The sequence below is a fragment of the Bufo gargarizans genome, chromosome 3, assembly GCF_014858855.1.
Source record: "Bufo gargarizans isolate SCDJY-AF-19 chromosome 3, ASM1485885v1, whole genome shotgun sequence".
Lineage (NCBI taxonomy): Eukaryota > Metazoa > Chordata > Amphibia > Anura > Bufonidae > Bufo > Bufo gargarizans.
Genome location: NC_058082.1, coordinates 165,984,978 through 166,004,955, shown reverse-complemented (window position 1 = coordinate 166,004,955; position 19,978 = coordinate 165,984,978). Strand labels below are relative to the sequence as shown.

Here is a 19,978-nt window from a genome sequence, read left to right as displayed (position 1 = left end):
GTTATAGGTGCATGCTTCTGTGGCACTGGGGGTATATTTAGGCAGGTTATAAATGCATGCTCCGGTGGCACATTTAGGCAGGTTACAGGTGTGCGGGGTTCTGGGGCATATTTAGGCAGGATATAGGTGTGTGCTCCTGTAGCACTGGGGGTACATTTAAGCAGGTTATAGGTGTGTGTGCACTCCTGTGGCACTGGGGCACATTTAGGCAGATTATAGGTGCATGCTCCTGTGGCACAGGGGGTATAATTAGGCAGGCTATAGGTGCATGGGGTCTTGTGGCACTGGGGGCACATTTAAGGAGGTTATAGGTGCGGGGTCCTGCGGCACTAGGGGTATATTTAGGCAGGTTGTAGGTGTGTGCTTATTTTGTACTGGGGACACATTTGGGTTGGTTATAGGTGTGCGCTCCTGTGGCACTGCAGGCACATTTAAGCAGGTTGCTGGTGCGCGCTCCTGTGGTACTGGGGCTATATTTAGGCAGGTTAGAAGTGCAGAGACCTGTGGTACTGGGGGTATATATAGTCAGGTTGCAGGTGTGCGATCCTGTGGTACTGGGGGTAAATTTAGGTAGGTTATAGGTGAGTGGGGTCATGGGGCACATTTAGGAAGGTTATAGGTGTGCGGGGTCCTGTGGTACTGGGGGTATATTTAGGCAGGTTATAGGTGAGTGCTCCTGTGGCACATTTATGCAGGTTAAAGCTGTGTGGGGTTCTGGAGCACATTTCGGCAGGTTATAAGTGTGCGCTCCTGTGGCAGTGGGGGTATATTTGGGCAGGTTATAAGTGTGTGGGGTCTTGGGGGCACATTTAGGAAGGTTATAGGTGTGCGCTTCTGTGGCACTGGGGGTATATTTAGGCAGGTTATAGGTGTGCACTTCTGTGGCACTGGGGGTATATTTAGGCAGGTTATAGATGCGTGGGGTCTTGGGGCACTGAAGACATTAGGCAGGCCGCAGGTTATAGCTGTGCGAGGTCCCGTGGCACATTTAGGCAGGTTATAGGTGCCTGGGGTCTTGGGGGCACATTTAGGCAGGTTATAGGTGTGCGGGGTCCTGTAGCACATTAGGCAGGTTATAGGTGTGCAGGGTCCTGTGGCCCATTAGGCAGGTTATAGGTGTGCGGGCTCCTGTGGCACATTAAGCAGGTTATAGGTGTGCGGGGTCCTGTGGCACATTAGGCAGGTTATAGGTGTGCGGGGTCCTGTGGCCCATTAGGCAGGTTATAGGTGTGCGGGGTCCTGTGGCACATTAGGCAGGTTATAGGTGTGCGGGGTCCTGTGGCACATTAGGCAGGTTATAGGTGTGCCGGGTCCTGTGGCACATTAGGCAGGTTATAGGTGTGCGGGGTCCTGTGGCACATTAGGCAGGTTATAGGTGTGCTGGGTCCTGTGGCACATTAGGCAGGTTATAGGTGTGCGGGGTCCTGTGGCACATTTAGGCAGGTTATAGGTGTGCGGGGTCCTGTGGCACATTTAGGCAGGTTATAGGTGTGCGGGGTCCTGTGGCACATTAGGCAGGTTATAGGTGCCTGGGGTCACGTTGAGGCAGGTTATAGGTGTGCGGGTCCTGTGGCACATTAGGCAGGTTATAGGTGTGCGGGGTCCTGTGGCCCATTAAGCAGGTTATAGGTGTGCGGGGTCCTGTGGCCCATTAGGCAGGTTATAGGTGTGCGGGGTCCTGTGGCACATTAGGCAGGTTATAGGTGCCTGGGGTCTTGGGGGCACATTTAGGCAGGTTATAGGTGTGCGGGGTCCTGTGGCACATTAGGCAGGTTATAGGTGTGCGGGGGTCCTGTGGCACATTAGGCAGGTTATAGGTGCCTGGGGGGCACATTTAGGCAGGTTATAGGTGTGCGGGGTCCTGTGGCACATTAGGCAGGTTATAGGTGCCTGGGGTCTTGGGGGGCACATTTAGGCAGGTTATAGGTGTGCGGGGTCCTGTGGCACATTAGGCAGGTTGTAGGTGTGCGGGGTCCTGTGGCACATTAGGCAGGTTATAGGTGTGCGGGGTCCTGTGGCCCATTAGGCAGGTTATAGGTGTGCGGGGTCCTGTGGCCCATTAGGCAGGTTGTAGGTGTGCGGGGTCCTGTGGCCCATTAGGCAGGTTATAGGTGTGCGGGGTCCTGTGGCCCATTAGGCAGGTTATAGGTGTGCGGGGTCCTGTGGCCCATTAGGCAGGTTATAGGTGTGCGGGGTCCTGTGGCCCATTAGGCAGGTGCGCGCTCCCGAGGCCTGGCAGCCGCGCTCCCGGTATTATTGTTGTGGTGCGTCACTCCGGCCCGTCCTCCTCCGCTGCCTCCTCCTCCACTTCTCTCCGCGGAGACTCACAGTCTTGTGCTCACAACAAAGAGAAAGCCCCGTCCGCCTTACCTGTCCCTGAACACCCGCCGCCGCCACTGCGGCCCTCAGACACCATGGTGAAATTAGCCTTTAATTCATCCCTGGCGCAGAAAGACGCCAAGAAGGAAGATGAGAACAGCGAGGTTCTGATCAACCCGGAGAGCAAGGTGAGCGGCAGCACCGGGACGCGGTCGGGGTAGTGTCCTCCTGTCATGGCCGGTCACTGTGGGACAGCCATGGCGGCTGCTCCCCGGCTCGTTGTGTACTCAGCTGCGCCGTCTTTCTCGCCCCGCCATTGTATAGGTGTCCTCTGCACCTGGGCGCCACGTTTCATTACCTACTCGGGGACATAACGCATCTAGACTGATGTGTGTGGATGGGGCTGTATGTGGCTGCCGGGAGTCAGCGAGAGGGGAAGAAAATGGAGTCAGCCGCTTGTAGCTGTGAGCGGTGGGGAGATAAGCTCTGTAAAATGGCTGACAGGGAGCAGCAGCCAGAGCCAGGTCTGCATGTGTGATGCTTCCCTGTCTGACCTGCGGTGGTCTCTGGCTGTCCTGTCAGGGCTCCTCACATTGCAGATGACCTCCCTGTTAGGAAAGTGGGCATATGCTGAGTCCTGCATCACTATGGCTGCCTGTGGGTGACAGTTGTCAGCCTGTGCTCTGTCCTCTTCAGGAGCAACCTATGGCCGCCCGCTCTGTCGCATAATGTAAAGCTTTCTGAGTAACCCTGTCCTAGCCTCAGTAGGGGAGAGCCATTCTGAGTGCCAGGGGCATATACATGGAGAGCCATCTGCCAGCTTCCCTGCGCGTGGCAGCGTCAATTCCTGTAGTGAGCTCTGCCCGGATCGCCGGCATTGTAATGATTTATAATGCTGTGTCTCTGCCTGACCTAATCTGTAATAATTTGTACTCACATAATGCCGTAATTACAGGTGAGATCAGGCAGAGACACACAGCATTATAAATCATTACAATGCATGTGGCCCGGTCAGAGGAGCACAGTTCACTACCGGAATTCACGCTCGTCAGAAATTGGCCTTATGCCAACATATTTCTTTCCGGGAAGGTGTTCATGGTACCTACCAAGTATTACTAATGAGGCTGCTTCCACGGGGCACTGTTCTATATCAGTATTAGTAAGCCGGGTATGAACAAGGTACAAACCCTTTTACTTTTATCATTTTTGGTTTTCACTTACAATTATGAGGTAAAATACTGACCATGTGATATTGGCCTTAGGGGGAGTTCACATCACACGTTTTGTTTCCCTTCTTCTGACCCTGTGAAAAATGGATCCTGTGCTTCTGTTATACACATTTGGCATACATTTTAGCCATTTCCGTCACGGATCTGTTATTTAAAACGGAAAAAAAACTCCTGCAGACAAGACATTTGTGTCTGTTATAAATAATGGATCCGTGATGGAAAGGGCTCTAACGGAAACAAACGGACACTTTTTGGCCACCATTGAAATGAATAGGATTTTGAGATTAATGCACAGTGTAAAGCAGCGCATGCTGAGAGGCCCCCGGAATAAAAGTATGACATGTTGTACTTCACCCCGCCTCAGTTATAGTCAATAGGGCCGGAGCGGTAGTCCAGGGGCACGCGTTCACTAGCGGCAGAACGGATCTGACAGGCTCTTCACCCGCCGTAAAAGCCTGCCGGAGGTCCGTGCCAATAGTGTGAAAGTAGCCTAACAGAACACAAAACGTTGAAGTGAACTCAACGTTCAAGTTCCGCTAAATATAGTATATCTCCTTGTGGGGAGGACCCAATCGGCATGAGGAGCCTTATAGGCCATAAATTCTCCTATGGAATTCTGGGAAGATTCATGTAAATGAGCCCTTAACACGCTCTGCCTCTAATGCCACCAGATGTGAGGCAGCTATCCTATGTCAGGGATGCTCAACCTGCAGGTTGGGCATCCCTGCTATAAGTCAATGTTCCACCTTTTGAAAGTCCTTGAGACATGACTTTGATATTAAACAACCTATCTGCAAAAAAAACGGAACGGACACGGAAACAAATACATTGGTGTGCGTGAGGCTTAAGGTTTGTTTCCGTGTTGGTCTTTTTTTTTTTTTTTTTTTTTCGGACTGCAAAACACATACGGTGGTATGCATGCAGCCTTATGCTGTGCAATGCTGTCACCCTTTTGTTCACTGCTATTGGAGTTCGGCTATTTCTGGCAGTCCCATAGTGGCAAATGGACAGGTGGTTGCGCTTGCGTGGTGTGCACTGCTCACCATTAACTGTTATGGGACTTCCGAAAGAGCTGAGAACGCTCGCTTGGAAACTTTTGGAACTCGCATAGTGATGAACATGCTCTTCTTCACTACGGGGCCTCTTCTGGAGATAGGTCAGGTCCCAGAGGTGGAACCTGCACCTATCTGACATTGATCGCATATCTTAGCGATCAATGTCTCAGATGGGCCACCCCTTTAAAGTCACCTAGTACACCAGAATGACATTTTTCTGTAGCGTGCCCCCATTTATAATCCTGCAGGACAGGTGATAAATGCCGGATCAGGGGTGGGCAGCTGGGGTCCCTCCTCGCTGCACGACTGAAGTCTGAGATATTGGCTGAGGCATTCTGCAATAGACGTCATCTTGCCAGCTCTGTATTGATGACCATGATTACCGGGTTTTTTAGGGGGTAAATCCTCAGGTAAGGCTACTTTCACACTAGCGTTCGGGCGGATCCGTTCTGAACGGATCCGCCCATAATAATGCAGACGGAGGCTCCGTTCAGAACGGATCCGTCTGCATTATATTAGCTAAAAAAAGCTAAGTGTGAAAATAGCCTGGGACGGATCCGTCCAGACTTTCAATGTAAAGTCAATGGGGGACGGATCCGCTTGAAGATTGAGCCACATTGTGGCATCTTCAAACGGATCCGTCCCCATTGACTTACATTGTAAGTCTGGACGGATCCGCACGCCTCCGCACGGCCAGGCGGACACCCGAACGCTGCAAGCAGCGTTCAGCTGTCCGCCTGTCCGTGCGGAGGCGAGCGGAGCGGAGGCTGAACGCCGCCAGACTGATGCAGTCTGAGCGGATCCGCCTCCATTCAGACTGCATCAGGGCTGGACGGCTGCGTTCGGGTCCGCTCGTGAGCTCCTTCAAACGGAGCTCACGAACGGAAACCCGAACGCTAGTGTGAAAGCAGCCTAAGTTGCTTTTTTTTTCCCTGAACATCATGTACTTGTGCCCTGCATGAGATTTCAACCTCATAAATCAAAAAAACAAGTAGTGCAAGTGGACACTTCAGAGTTAGTCATCAATTCCGGTGATTCCACTTGCCGTGTCTTGCAGACATACATGTGTGATGTGTCATTTTCGCTGCTGTATAGGCGCACATGTTCCTTGCGTGCTCCTTGATGTATGAGTACACATCGAAGCATTCAAGCAGAGTCTTTCTGGGTAACTTCCTCCATGTCTGGTTGTTGGCACAGGATGGGATTCTCCATTGAGCCGGTTGTGTTCTGAAATTCCATGGCGTACTGGCATTCTTAAGACTGGCAATATTCCCATGTTGGCATGTTAAATGTTATTGTTGAAGCCTGTCCCGTGCAGCAGACATGGTTGTAAGGCTTGCCTGAGCTGACGAAGTTAAAGGGAACCTGTCACCGGGATTTTGTGTATAGAGCTGAGGACATGGGTTGCTAGATGGCCGCTAGCACATCCGTAATACCCAGTCCCCATAGCTCTGTGTGCTTTTATTGTGTAAAAAAAAACAAAAACGATTTGGATACATATGCAAATTAACCGGAGATAAGTCAGGGACAGGACTCATCTCAGGGTAATTTGCATATGTATTAAATAGTGGGTTTTTTACACAATAAAAGCACACAGAGCTATGGGGACTGGGTATTACGGATATGCTAGCGGCCATCTAGCAACCCATGGCCTCAGCTCTATACCCAAAATCCAGGTGACAGGTTCCCTTTAAGGAAGCACTCAACCATTTGTAGTTGTGCTATGTAAATGTTAGGGTTGGTATTCTGCTTACTGGTTGCTTTATTCAGGAGAACCTCATGATCAACAGTCATTCTCGATGAAACGTTAAGGGGGTAATGTGCAAATATACAGCCTTCTGGCGCTAGTGTTTTGGGGAGCCGTGGTTTGCAGTCCGTAACATGGGCACGGCGCCCCTACGATCGTGTGAATGTTGCCTTAGTAAATGCCATTTGCCAGGCATGGCACAAATGCTTATTCCACCGACAAAACTGATTTTATTGGGGGGGCGTAGCGCACTTTATACATTACCACTGCGCTGTGTTTGGTCAGTGATTTTGAGCCAAAACCAGGTGCTCCTCTTAACACAGAACAGGTGCAGATCTTTCCATTATACCTTATGTCTGTGGAGGCTCCAATTCTAGTTTTGGCCCAAAATCACTGATGGAAAACACTGGCCGAACACTGATGTGTAAATGAGGCTTAAGGCCTCATGCACACGACCGTTGTTTGGGTCCGAATCCAAGCCGCCGTTTTGGCGGCTCGGATGCGGACCGATTCACTTCAATGGGGCTGCAAAAGATGCGGACAGCACTCCGTGTGCTGTCCGCATCCGTGACTCCGTTCCGCTGTCCCGCTAAAAAAACATAATATGTCCTATTCTTCTCCGCGCTTTGCGGACAAGAATAGGCATTTATATTGCCAGCGCCTGTTCTGTTAAGCAAATTGCGGGAGGCAACATGGGCGGCTTCCGTTTTCTGCGGATCCGAGGTTTGCAGACCGCAAAAAAGGCACGGCCGTGTGCATGAGGCCTAAGAGTCAAAAGTGCCACTCACATGGTTAAGTGGAGGACCGAAACAGGGCTCCCATTTCCAGAATGAAGCGCTTCTTTTAAATTGAATCAGGAATCCAGAGCACTGCCCTCTATTCTTCTGTGAGCGTTTAAATCTGCATTGAAATACATTGTCAGGGCTGCTGTGCATGCCCGCAGAAGTCGTTGCCTCTCCTCTAACCAGTTTATCTCAAGGCCGTGACCAAGGTCCGGGAGGACCGAAACGTTGGCCCATATAACTGACGTCTATTGGTGGCAAATTCTATACAATAAATACTATTATTTCATTCATTTCAATTCGAGTGCCGTGAATTATTCTATGATATTATCGGAGGCAATCTCCATCACTGAGCACCGAAGATACCATTTACTGGAGTGCCAGCCATCACTTATATTTTTCTCCATTATGTTGACATGGCACACCAGTCTTAGCTGTGTATTTCAGTGCCCCAACTTTAAATTCCCAATTTTAGTCCTTATCTGGAATAATACTCATTGCTGCAGATAATATTTCAGAATTGTGGTGGCGGATTCCCTTTTTGTGACCGTGTGTTATCCGAGTTTTGCTGACAGCAGACACATGGAGACATGTACACATCCGTGTTTCTTTTGCCTCTCTGTGTAGCCGTTCCTCAAATTTATAGAATAGCTCTGTATTGATAGGAGTGAGAATATGATGTACTGGTACACACAAGGTATCAGCTTTTTGCTTAATTTTTTGGCTTGTTAGGGTTGTCTAGAGCGAGAGGACCTATTGGTATCCCATATCCACTCTACATAATACATGAGGGTCCTGAACAGGGGGCCGCCTTCTATTAACATTGAATTCATCAGTAGGGTAATTAAGAACAGGTTTTTCAGACAAACTATTTAAGCTACGACATGTGGGTGATGTGCTGCGGATTTTCTAGAAAATCCAGATCGTATACCGTAACAGCAAGCAGTATTTCAGCTATTTACCACCATGTGGATATGCCCTTAGGGTACCTGCGCAGGGGTGTGGCTTTAGGCTACTTTCACACTGCCGTTTGGTGCGGATCCGTCATGGATCTGCATAGACGGATCCGCACCTATAATACAACCGCATGCATCCGTTCAGAACGGATCCATTTGTATTATTTGTAACATAGCCAAGACGGATCAGTCCTGAACACCATTGAAAGTCAATAGGAAACGGATCCGTTTTCTATTGTCAGAGAAAACGTTTGGCTCAGTTTCGTCAGATAGACACCAAAACACTGCAAGCGGAAATGGAGACACGGAACGGAGGCAAACTGATGCATTCTGAGCGGATCCTTTTCCATTCAGAATGCATTAGGGCAAAACTGATCCGTTTTGAACCGCTTGTGAGAGCCCTGAACGGATCTCACAAACGGAAACCAAAACGCCAGTGTGAAAGTAGCCTAGGACGTTCTAAGAAATGTTTAATTAGAAGACCCATTGTTATTATTATTATTAGGGATGTCCCGATATCAGTATCGGGACCGATACCGGACATTTGCGCGAGTACTTGTACTCGCGCAAATGTCACCGATACCTGATGGCCGTGCAGCAGTGGGTCCCGTATCCCAGATGACATCTTGCCATGATTCCGGCTCCCTCGCTCACCGCCTTCATTTTGCAGACTGCGCATGCGCTGTTCAGTTCCATCGCGCTCGCGCCCGGCCGTCGCTTCTCGTCTTTAGCGTGATCACTGGCTTCAGGAGCTGGAGAACGCAAGCCAGCGATCACCCTTACGCTAAAGACGAGAAGCGCCGGGCGTGCGCGCGATGGAACTTAATGGCGCATGCGCAGTCTGCAAAATGAAGGCGGTAAGTGAGGGAGCTGGGATCGCACTGTAACAGGCAGCGTACGGCGCATGCGCAAGAAGAGCGCGGTCCCGCCATCACTGGAATATGTCCATCACAATGTAGAGAGGAGGGGTAAGGGGCAGGCTTATCGTGCCTTGAAACAAGGAGGCCGCTGCCCCCTTGACTTCAAGCCTGACTTGGAGAAGGCGCCAACAGACAGAATCATGATTAGCAACACACTGGGGGATACTTAAGATATTGCGGTTGGTTTAATATGTGTTTTCCAGGTGGCAGGTTCCCTTTAAAGCCACTTCCTCCCAGTATCTGGTGCATCCGCATGGGAAGGATTACAGCCGGCCAGGTGGGTATGGTGCATGAAATGGAGGAGAAAATAAGTTACTTTCTCTCCATTTCATGTTCAAACAGTGAATATATACCGTAATAAGGTGGGGCGGGGGATGGGCATATAATAGTGATTCCCAACCAGTGTGCCTCCAGCTGTTGCAAAACGACACCTCCCAACTATCGGGGCAGCTTTGCAGCAGCTGGAGGCACGCTGGCTGGGAAACACTGTTATATGCCCATTCCCCTCCTTATATGCCAGCGTTTCTCAACCAGCCAAATGCTGTCCGGGCATGCTGGGAGTTGTAGTTTTGCACCAGCTGGAGCCACATTGGTTGGAAAAAACTGCTATATGCCCATTTTTTTATTTATTAACCCTTGTACAAAGGAAAAGTAAAGCAGTTGTCCATAGCAACCAAATTCCAGCTTTAATTTTTTTCATTGCTATCAGCAATTCTGCCGCTGTTATAATTGGTATCGGTGAGTACTGAAATAAAAGTATCGGTTCTCGTACTCGGGGACATCCTTAATTATTATTATTACAGAAGGCAGTATCCTCTTATATGTTAGATCATCAGATCACAGGACCCACAACAATCTACTGTAATCGGTAGAGGAATCCATTGGTAGCCACCACAGGAGAAATGAAGCATTACATGGTGCCCATTGAATGCAGTAGGCTGTCCGTGTACCACATGATCACGCTGCGTCCTCCAGAATTAAAGCTATCATAAAATAATTTTTTAGCCGAAGCAGACCACCCTTTTAAGAACCCTGATCCCACTGTCCTCTTCCATTTCCATGTGTTCAGGTCTAGAGATTGTGAAGAGATCTGTCCACTTGATGCTGGGCTGTTCCTGGCAGTACTTGCTTATCTTCTCATTTGCACTGAACACTTGGCTTCAGAGAAGTTTGGCATGCCTCAGCAGAATCTTAGAAATCTGGCTTCAGTTTCACTTTAGCCCACGCCTTCTACTCTTTCTCTTTAGTTTTAGTACAGAACAGCACTTTATTAGTAAGCTTTTGTCAAAATAGTGACTGTTTTGTTCAGTCCGTTTGCATTTTGCGGAACGGAATTGCGGACCCATTCAATTCTATGGGGTCGCACGATGTGTGGCCCAGATCCGGAAATGCGGACCCGCTCTGGCTTTCGTTTTTATTAGGCTACATTTATATGACCATAACCATTTTAGGGTCTATTCATACATCCGTAGTGAATTGCAGATCTGCAATACACCCGGCCGGCACCCCCCGAGAACTACTTATTATCAATTGCGAACAAGAATAGGACATGTTCTATTTTTTTCCGGAGCCGCGGACTGGAAGATCGGGGGGGGGGGGGGCTTAGGATTGCGGACAGCACACTGTGCGGACACATTCACAGACATGTGAATGGACCCTTACAGTCCGCAAATCGCTAATCCACAAGGGGTTTGTATGGAGAATTAGACCAAACATTGGTGACAAAGCTCTTCATTAGTAGGCACGTAGATTTTGTAGACCTCAATATCCGTTCTTAGGTTCTCCTCCTGCGTACTCCGCAACATCGAGATCTTAGGGCCCGCAGTCCTACATTTTGTAAGTTTCTTTTTGGAAGGCCAGGTATGCTACTACAGGTAGATGTAACAGGCTTTTTTTCTGGTGATACAACAGTGTTCTGTGTACATAAGCAACATTTTCTTTTAAAGGGATTGTTCAAGTTATGCAAGAAATCTGACCAGAGGGCAGGACTGTAATTCCAACAAAAACATAGTATTGACTAGTTTAACTTTCAGCTCTGCCGCTCCTTTTACTCTCTGACCTTAATTTACTTTGCTTCAGCAATGATGTGCCTGTACACATGTGAGCCAATTACTGGCCTCAGTGGTCTTGTGCCAGTGATTGGCTGCAGTAGTCATATGTGTATGGACGGGTCGCTGCTGGAGCCAAGTAAACAAATATGGGATGGTGGCAGAGTGGTAGCGGGGGCATAAAACTGGTTAAAAAAATAAAAAATTGTTGCGTGCTGACAGGAATGGTGACCGGTCCCCCATACACATATAGTGAGCCAATTCAGAGTAGAAACATTCCACAGTGTTGTCACGTGTGTGTTTTTTTTTTTTTTTTTGTTCCCAACCAAAAATTCACTGCTTTTAGGACAGAATAGTCCTGTAATATGGCATTGAATTGTGTTAGATTTATATGGAAAGGACCTCTGCGTGACTCTGAGATTGGAGGTATAGGATGACTTTGTGGCAGACCGGTTTTGTTTTAACCTACATTTCTATTTTCTCTAATAGTTTATTTTCTCCCATTCTTTTCGTCTAAGTTTCCAGAGCGTTGAACACAACACTTGTTATAGAAATGTCAGCTTCATTGTCAAGTCATTCAAGCTTGAAGAGCATCTTCTAAGGCTTCTGAAGTCTTGTTTTTTCCCTTTCCCTCTCATCACAATGCACCTTCAGTAACCTTCACAAACCGTATTACTTTCACTTACTGAAACATGTGGATATTTCATTTATTAGATAGTCTGTCTGGAGCATTTCTTACGAAACCTTTGTGTATTTTTGCTCTAAAGTACTTTTTAAGTACTGTATTATTTTACCTTGAATCAGATTGACATTTGTAGTATGAGACTTTTCCCTTCACCCATGACGGCACCATAGAGAGTGATGGATCTGCCCCCACAATTGGACAGGAAGCCTCAGAGCAATCAAAAAGGGAACACCCACTTCCTCCCTCAGTGAGGTTTCCTGTCCTTCGGACAGAGGAGCCTGGAGCTTGCAGCCTCCAGGTCTTTGAAACAAGGAACACTTTGAGGGATTGAACTTGGGTTATACAGCTAATATTTGTGTTATGTGGTTGGTATGAATCTGGTTGCCTCGTGGCTTCGGGGCCTGGATGACTGACTTCAGGCCTTCCTGGCAGCATGCCTTGATTTTATGTTGGTTTGGCTACATTTTGATGCCTGTCTGGCTGAATGTCTTTGCATCTATGCCTGCTTGGTTAAATGTCTTGTATCTATACCTGCTTTGTTGATTGCTGAGTCGGCTGAACGCCTGCAGCGTCTATGCCAGGTCGACTGAACGCCTGCTGGGGTGACTGCTTCTGCTGCCGTGTCTGCATGGCTGTACTTGGCTCTGAGTGGGTATCTATGTGACCAGCTGTGCCTAAGGTGTCGTCATGTCTCGGTGGCGGTCTATCTTGGTGGCCATGAATGCAGGGTGAACTAGTTCTGTGGCTGTCAGGTTGTCAATTTGTAGTTTAATCATCTACAATAAGCATGGCACTCCAACAAAGCCCTATATTGCTCCTGGTGGTGGGGAGTAAGAAGATGGGCTGGAGCATATTGCTTGGATGGCCTACAGGACCTATGGCGTACCAGCAAAGCCCTATATGACTCCTGGTTGAGAGTAAGAAGATGGGCTGAAACATTTAGTCTGGATGGCCTACAGGAGATATGGCGCACTAGCATAACCCTGTAAATACTTGCCGCCGATTTAGAACTTCCCAGTGAGGCCCTGGAGGGTCAGTGGTTATCTGTTGGGGTCCTTTCTGCGGTAGTTCCAGCGGTGGGGACCCTAGGAGGTCTGAAGGGTCCAAGGGGCTCTTTGGACCTCCTGCAGCACATCCGTGAGCTCCTCCAGGGGGTGAATGCCATGGGAGGGTTCCATCATGGATGCCAGATTGCAAGGTAATTTGGAGATTTTGACGTCTGAAGTTCTGGTCAATGTAACAAAGGTACTCCCAGTGGCTTTTGGATCAAAGCATCTGTCTCGCAATATATTCTTCACCAAAGGAATCTGTGTTCAGCAATCCTCTTCAGTTTGATTATTCTGTGTCAAGATAAGTCCTTCTTTAAGATGTTTTGTTAGATCTGTTATGATTATTTTGATAAACACTTGATGAGAAACCCATATGAGTTTTATTTTATAAGATTATGCTGCGTTTTAAGTATAATATCTAGTATTAAAACTTCCTAGGTTTGGGGATTTTTATTGATCTGACTTTTTTTTTTTTTTTTTTTTTTTTTTTTTTTTTTTTTTAGTTCGGACCTCTTGTTAGCCTTTGGATTCCCTATGCTTCCATCTGGGTATTCTTATCTTAGATTACTTTTCAAGCATGGTCCCGCCCGAGGGGTGTTTTTATATCTCTGCTATTCGGTCTCTAGGGTGCAAAGTAATAGGAATTCTATTTGTACGGCTCCTACTGATCTACTGTGGAATAAAAACTGAGGGAGGAGTGGGTGTTTCCTTTTTGATTGCTCTGAGGTTTACTGTCCAATTGTGGGGGCATATCCATCTCTCTCTATGGTGCTGTCATGGGTTCTGGAAAATTCAATTACCGGTAAATGTAATTATCATTTTACGGTATGTATATATTTGTTTTTATATCCTACTATGTTTTAGAAGAAGCAATACCCCAGTTTGTGTATCAGATGTGTGGAACAGATTTATGCAAAATAGTGTTAGGTTGTGTTCACACCGCTGAATTTTCATTGGTGGTCAGTGGTATACCATAGTGTCAGCACATTGCTGACACTCTGGTATAAATGGCTGACATCGCTGCGATGTCAGCCATTTCACCCTTTCCATACCACGGTCAGTACGGACCACTGTATGGAAAGGGTTAAGTCGGGGAGCTCCCTCCCTCTGCCATCGGGGGGATTCTGGGTTTTTGAGCTCTCGGATGCCTTGATCACATTTGACCATGGCATCTGAGGGATTAGATGTCTGCGATCTGCGTTATTGCCTATCACAGACATTAGCCCTTGGTCTCTGCTGTTTAAAACAGCAGAAGCCTAGTGGCTATGTCGCCTGCTCGGTGGATGTCGTCAAGCGGATAAAAGTGTGGCTCAGTTTAAAAAAAATTACTGTGACATGCTATTTTCCCTCCTTGGTCTATTAAAAAATTGGTAGGAGTGCTAAAGAAGTCTATGGGTCCATGGAAATCATGGACAGAACACAGATGACATATTTCATGGGCTGTAAGCCCCCATTCACACGTCCGCAATTGTGCGGAATGGGTGCGGACCACTTCATTCTTTATGGGGGAGGAATGGATTTGGACAGCACACAGTGTGCTATCCGCATTTCCGGAGTGCACCGCCGATCTTCTGGTCCGCAGCTTTGGAAAAAAAAGAGCATGTCCTATTCTTGTCCGCAATTGAGGACAAGAATAGGCATTTCTATGGGGGTGCAGGCTGGGTGTATTGCGGATCCGCAATGCACTACAGACGTGTGAATGGACCTTTACTAAGAAAATGCTTTTCAAGCTAGTACTGCTTGTGGAATATAGATGCAACATGGAGGACACAGACAGACACACTGACCCTTCAACTTTCGCAAATGGATCACTGAGCGCTTTTTTCTTACTGGTGTCAAACAGACACTGACTAGTGCTATATAGTGCCTGCTTTTTTGGATGTGCAGCAGTCTCCTGCACAGGAGTTTGAAGTACACTCGCTGACAAAAATAATACACCAAGAAGGAGTTATGTAATGAGATATGTAAGTGATTGCAATATTAGAGTGAGGATAATTAAAGATAAGTATATTGGGGAAAACTGTACAACTGAAAGGAGGCTCTAGGACCCTGTTAGGCCGCCTCTAGCCTGGATAGAAGATGAGATATGGTTGGGCATGTAGCATACAGGTTCTGTACGGTATCCTGTGGCACATTTGCCCACAGACGTTGCAACTGGGCCTGTAGATCCTGCACACTCGTAGGTTGCCAAAGCTGGCGTCCCAGCTGGTCCCATAAGGGCCTGATTGGTGATAAATCTGGTGACCAGCCAGGCCAAGGAAGTGCTGCAATCTGGCAGAGACATTCCTGGGAAACCCTTAGTGTGTGGGCGAGCATTAAACTACTGAAAAATGCCAGACGGAAACCCTGCCATGAGGGGCAACACGTGACCGCAGGATGTCCTGCACATAACACTGAGCTGTTAGTGTTCCCAGAATCACTACTAGGGGTGACCGGCTGTGATCTGAAATGGCTCCCCAGATCGTCTTATCAGCCGTCGGGACAGTGTGTCGCTCCAAAACAAAGGCAGGGTTGATGCGTTCCCCGCCGTTCCATACTCAGACCCCGCCGTCATGGTGTCCTAAGCAGAACCTGAATTAGTTGCTAATGACAATACAGTTATAGTCCAGAGCAGTCCAGTTTTCCTGTTCACAACACCACTGCAGACAAAGACGACAGTGGCTGGCTGGCTGGAAATAGTGTGGGTAGAGACAGGGATGGTAATAAAGGTGCCATCTGTGTCCGGATGATGGGCAACAATACTGGGATCGGTTTGTTCTTCTCTACTGGTGGCCAGAGCATCTTGGCCGTGTGTGCGCCCTCCTGTAACCGCTACTCGCAACACCTCCTAACAGCTAGGTCAGAAAGGCCTAGATTTTGGACTGTTCTTTGAAAGTACCATCCTGCTTATCTCAGTCCAATTATGTGCCCCCTCTCAAAGTCTGTCAACCGAGCATCCTGGAGGCATATCTAATAGTGATCCCTCACCATCCGATGCTTGCTTTGCTCATCACTAGCAGTTACGCTTACGAACCCCGATTTACTTTCAGGAGCTATCGTTTTTCAGTCCTGTGCCGCTCCTTACTTTTACATATTATTGCTGGATCTGTGTCGGGACACTCCCTAGTTTAATGACCTCCATGGTTAGATTGTTCCACCCTTATGTGTCATGTACTGTTTGTAAGCACTGCAGCTTTTGCTCTGCCTATGATCAAACCGAGTAGTTAAGGTGAGTTCAGTAAGATAAGTGCATATGTTATTCATTGATCTAAGTTCAAGGTTCACAAAACAATTTGTGCAGACTGAAAAAGGAAAACTGTCCAGCAGTCCTTCAAGGGATGTCTACTGAGGCATTTCTGCACCTGCTTTTATATTAAAGTGCTGGTATATCGTAAGCTATGCCATCCATCTCTATGATCGGTGGGGACTCCGCCAATCCTCAGTGCAGGGACCGGCAGCCGCCCTCATTCTCTGTACTGCAAAGCCAGCTACCTGCCTTCTTATTGTCTAGGAAAAAAACTCCATGTTCTGGATGGATACAGAATTGGCAGGTTAGGCTTGGGTATAGGAGTATGGAAGACTGCATGTGGATTGTCGTACTGCGTTATATTACTGTACTCTGCAGAAAGTAAAGAAACAATATTTTCCAGCAACAATGCCTCAAAATAGAATACGCATTTTCATGGCTGGTACAATATAAAATAATATAAATCTTTGTCAACTTCAAATGGGTGGTTCACTTCCAGATACAGTATATCCACAGGATGAATGACTGAAGTGACAGGGGTCCCCACCAGTCATGATAATGGGGGCCCATGTTCCCCTGTTAGTGATGCAGTAAATCATGATCCTCTATAACAGAGGCTCCATCTGCCTCATCCAATGTACAGTGGTCCCTCAAGATACAACATTAGGCTCCATTCACACGTCCGCAAAATGGGTACGCAATTTTGCGGAACGTGTGCAGACCCATTCAGTCTCTATTGGGACGGAATGGATGCGGACAGCACACAGTGTGCTGTCTGCATCCGCAATTGCGGAGCGCGTCCCGATCTTCGGGTCCGCAGCTCCGCAAAAGATAGCACATGTCCTATTCTTGTCCGCAGTTGCGAACAAGAATAGGCATTTCTATAGGGGTGCCGGGCGGGTGTGTTGTGGATCCGCAATTTGCGGGTCCGCAACACACCACGGACGTGTGAATGGAGCCTTAATTGGTTCCAGGAGGACCATTGTAACTTGAGTAATCTGTTTCAAAGCTCCAAAATGTCATCCAAGATTAGAAAAAATTAAGATTTAAGAAAAATAAGCAGATAATTAAGACAGATAAAGCAAGTCCTCACATATAACAGTCAGGAATAGCTGCTAACTAGCAACTAATAGTTATTTTGCCAGAGAAGAGGCCTTGATTGGGTGGATCCGAGTCTGAGACATTGTATGTGGAGTCTGGTTTCAACTTACGATAGCCCAGGAAAGACCATTGTATGGTGAAAATATTGTATCCTGAGGCCATTGTATCCTGAGGGATCACTATATTTAAAAAGTTTCTGAACGCTAAAGGGTATTCCCGACTCATAAAGGGATGGCACATTGCTCTATGCAAACACCTCCTCACTGGGATGTAGCTGTTTTGAGATGAGCAAATTTCATATTTTGAAATTCGTTTCTGATTTTGTTTACTGGTAAAAGCAAAATTGCGTTATGGATTCCGTTACCTTGGACCGTAACGCAATTCAATAACAAAATGCATAACGGAATGCCTTTTAGAGGCATTACGTTATTCATTCCGTCATAATAGAAGTTTATAGGCTTCTATTATGACGGAATGAATAAGGGAATGCCTCTAAAGGCCTTCCGTTATGCATTCTGTTATTGAATTGCATTATGCTTCGTGGTAACGGAATCCATAACGCAAATCTGCTTTTACCAGTAAACAAATCGCAAACGAATTTCAAAATATGAAATTCGCTCCTCTCTAGACATGTTAAAGGAGTATTCCCATCTTAGACAATGGGGGGCATATCGCTAGGATATGCCCCAATTGTCTGATAGAGGAGTGTCCCACCGCTGGGACCCGCACCTATATCGAGAACGGAGTGGGGAGCGCTGTGGCTGGAGGACCCCAGATTTCCCGGGCTCCGTCCGCCACCAAGCGCTAATCCCCGCCTCTCCCATAGAAGTGAATGGGAGTGTGTGCCGCGCATGTGGGGCCCATGCTCCCATTCATTTCTATGGGGCAGACGGCAATAGAAATGAATGGAGGGCGGCTGCGCATGTGCAGTGCTCTCTCCTTCACTTTCGGGGCTCCGTTCTCGATATAGGTACGAGTCCCAGCGGTGGGACCCGCACCTATAAGACAATGGTGGCATATCCTAGCGATATGCCCCCCATTGTCAGAGATGAGAATACCCCTTTAAGAGGGTCCAGGTCCCCCTATACTAGCGACCAGTGAGATTTTCAGCAGTTGGACCCCCACTGATCTTAAGTTTATCACCTATCTACTATGTTGAACTTCTAAAACATCTGGAAAGGTTGATTGTAGCTGAACACCCCAAGTCATGAGGACAAATGTTTGGCAGCTTTCCTATGAATTTAATAATTTCTGACATGGCATTTGTCTCTTTATATTGCAGGAGGTGGAAGAAGTTGTACCACTTGGACAGAGACGGGCCTGGTGCTGGTGCATGTGCTTTGGATTGGCCTTTATGCTGGCTGGCATCGTGTTAGGTGGAGCTTACCTTTACAGATATTTTGTTTCACAGGTAATATTTTTTCTCCTCAAAGAATATTACCCAAAGCTCTTGGATCTATTTCTACAGAGCAGGTATACCTAAAGAAGTGAACTCATTTGCCTCCAGTGTGTTTCAGGACTGAAGCTAAGGTTAATTTACACTGTGACGATCTTCAGACGATTATCGGGAAGGAAGCATTCCTTCATGACAATTGCCTGTTCGTCAGTGGAGGTGAAGCGATATTTTTACATGCAGAGATCTCCTCCACAGTATGAGGACGAGCCATCAGTACTGCAATTGCTCTTCCTCATACAGCTGCATAGTTTTTGGCTAGCAGAGTTCTGTTCAGACAGCACAATCTTCTGCCCATAAAAGATGTGTCTGCGGCACCTTTACACCGGAAGATTATTAGGCCCCAAGTGCGGTCTGTGCATGTGCAGACCTTTTAAAAATGCAAAAAAAAAAACAATACTGAATCCGTTTTTCCGGATGACACTGGAGAGACTGATCCGCATCCGGATCTGTCTGACACGTGCCTTCAGTTGGCACACATTTTGCCATTTTGTGACTGAACTGCCTGCCGCAAGTGTGAAAGTACCCTGAAATAGGCCGTAAGGTTTTGTTATTCTTTATGGCCAGGTTTCTGTATGGATATAATAAAGGTCTGCAAGAAAGATTTTAAATAGATTTTTAGTAGAAACTTGTTCAATATCTTATTCTCTAAATAAATAAATGTACCGTAAACATTAAACCGAAATGCCTCTTTCATACGTGAAATTGAGCTCACAGATTCCCTTTAAAGGGAGTCTGTCACCAGATTGTGACCTTATAGACCGCTTACATAGCGCTCTAGCATAGCAGTCTGATTCTAATGGTACCTTTGATGTGTGCTTCCGAAGTTCCCCCAAGGCAAAAACGGACTTTTATTCAAGGGATCGCAAGTGCCCAGGGCGGGGTTCACCTTGTTGGAGCCCAGGCTGTTCTGCCTCTTTTCGCCATATCCCCGCCCCAGCCTCTTCCTCTGCCCGCCCCGCTTTTCCTTTGCATCCTCTTTCTCTGCAGCCGGATCCCGCGCCTGCGCTATCCATTGCTTGACCGGGGCATGCGCACTGCGATGCCCATTGTGGGCACGGCATCGCAGTAGCTACTACGCATGCGCCGGCCAACGGCGAGAAACAGCGGCGAGGAGGCGGACCAGATACACCCACAATGGGCATCGCAGTGCGCATGCCCCGGCCAAGCAATGGATAGCGCAGGCGCGGGATTCGGCTGCAGAGAAGGAGGACGCAAAGGAAGAGCGGGGCGGGCAGAGGAAGAGGCTGGGCGGGGATATGGCGAAAAGAGGCAGAACAGCCTGGGCTCCAACAAGGTGAACCCCGCCCTGGGCACTTGCGATCCCTTGAATAAAAGTCCGTTTTTGCCTTGGGGGAACTTCAGAAGCACACATCAAAGGTACCATTAGAATCATAGACTGCTATGC

The 19,978-nt window shown here is 47.7% G+C and overlaps 1 protein-coding gene across 1 annotated transcript in view; it reads left to right on the top strand.

The window, feature by feature from the left end:
* The first annotated feature begins 2,277 nt into the window (after positions 1-2,277).
* ITM2B (integral membrane protein 2B) overlaps positions 2,278-19,978 on the top strand; it is a 43,193-nt gene continuing 25,492 nt past the window's right edge. The window contains exons 1-2 of the mRNA XM_044284378.1: positions 2,278-2,507; positions 18,400-18,528. Of these exons, the coding sequence (XP_044140313.1) occupies positions 2,415-2,507; positions 18,400-18,528 (222 nt within the window). The 5' untranslated portion in view covers positions 2,278-2,414. The remainder of the gene's footprint in view (positions 2,508-18,399; positions 18,529-19,978) is intronic.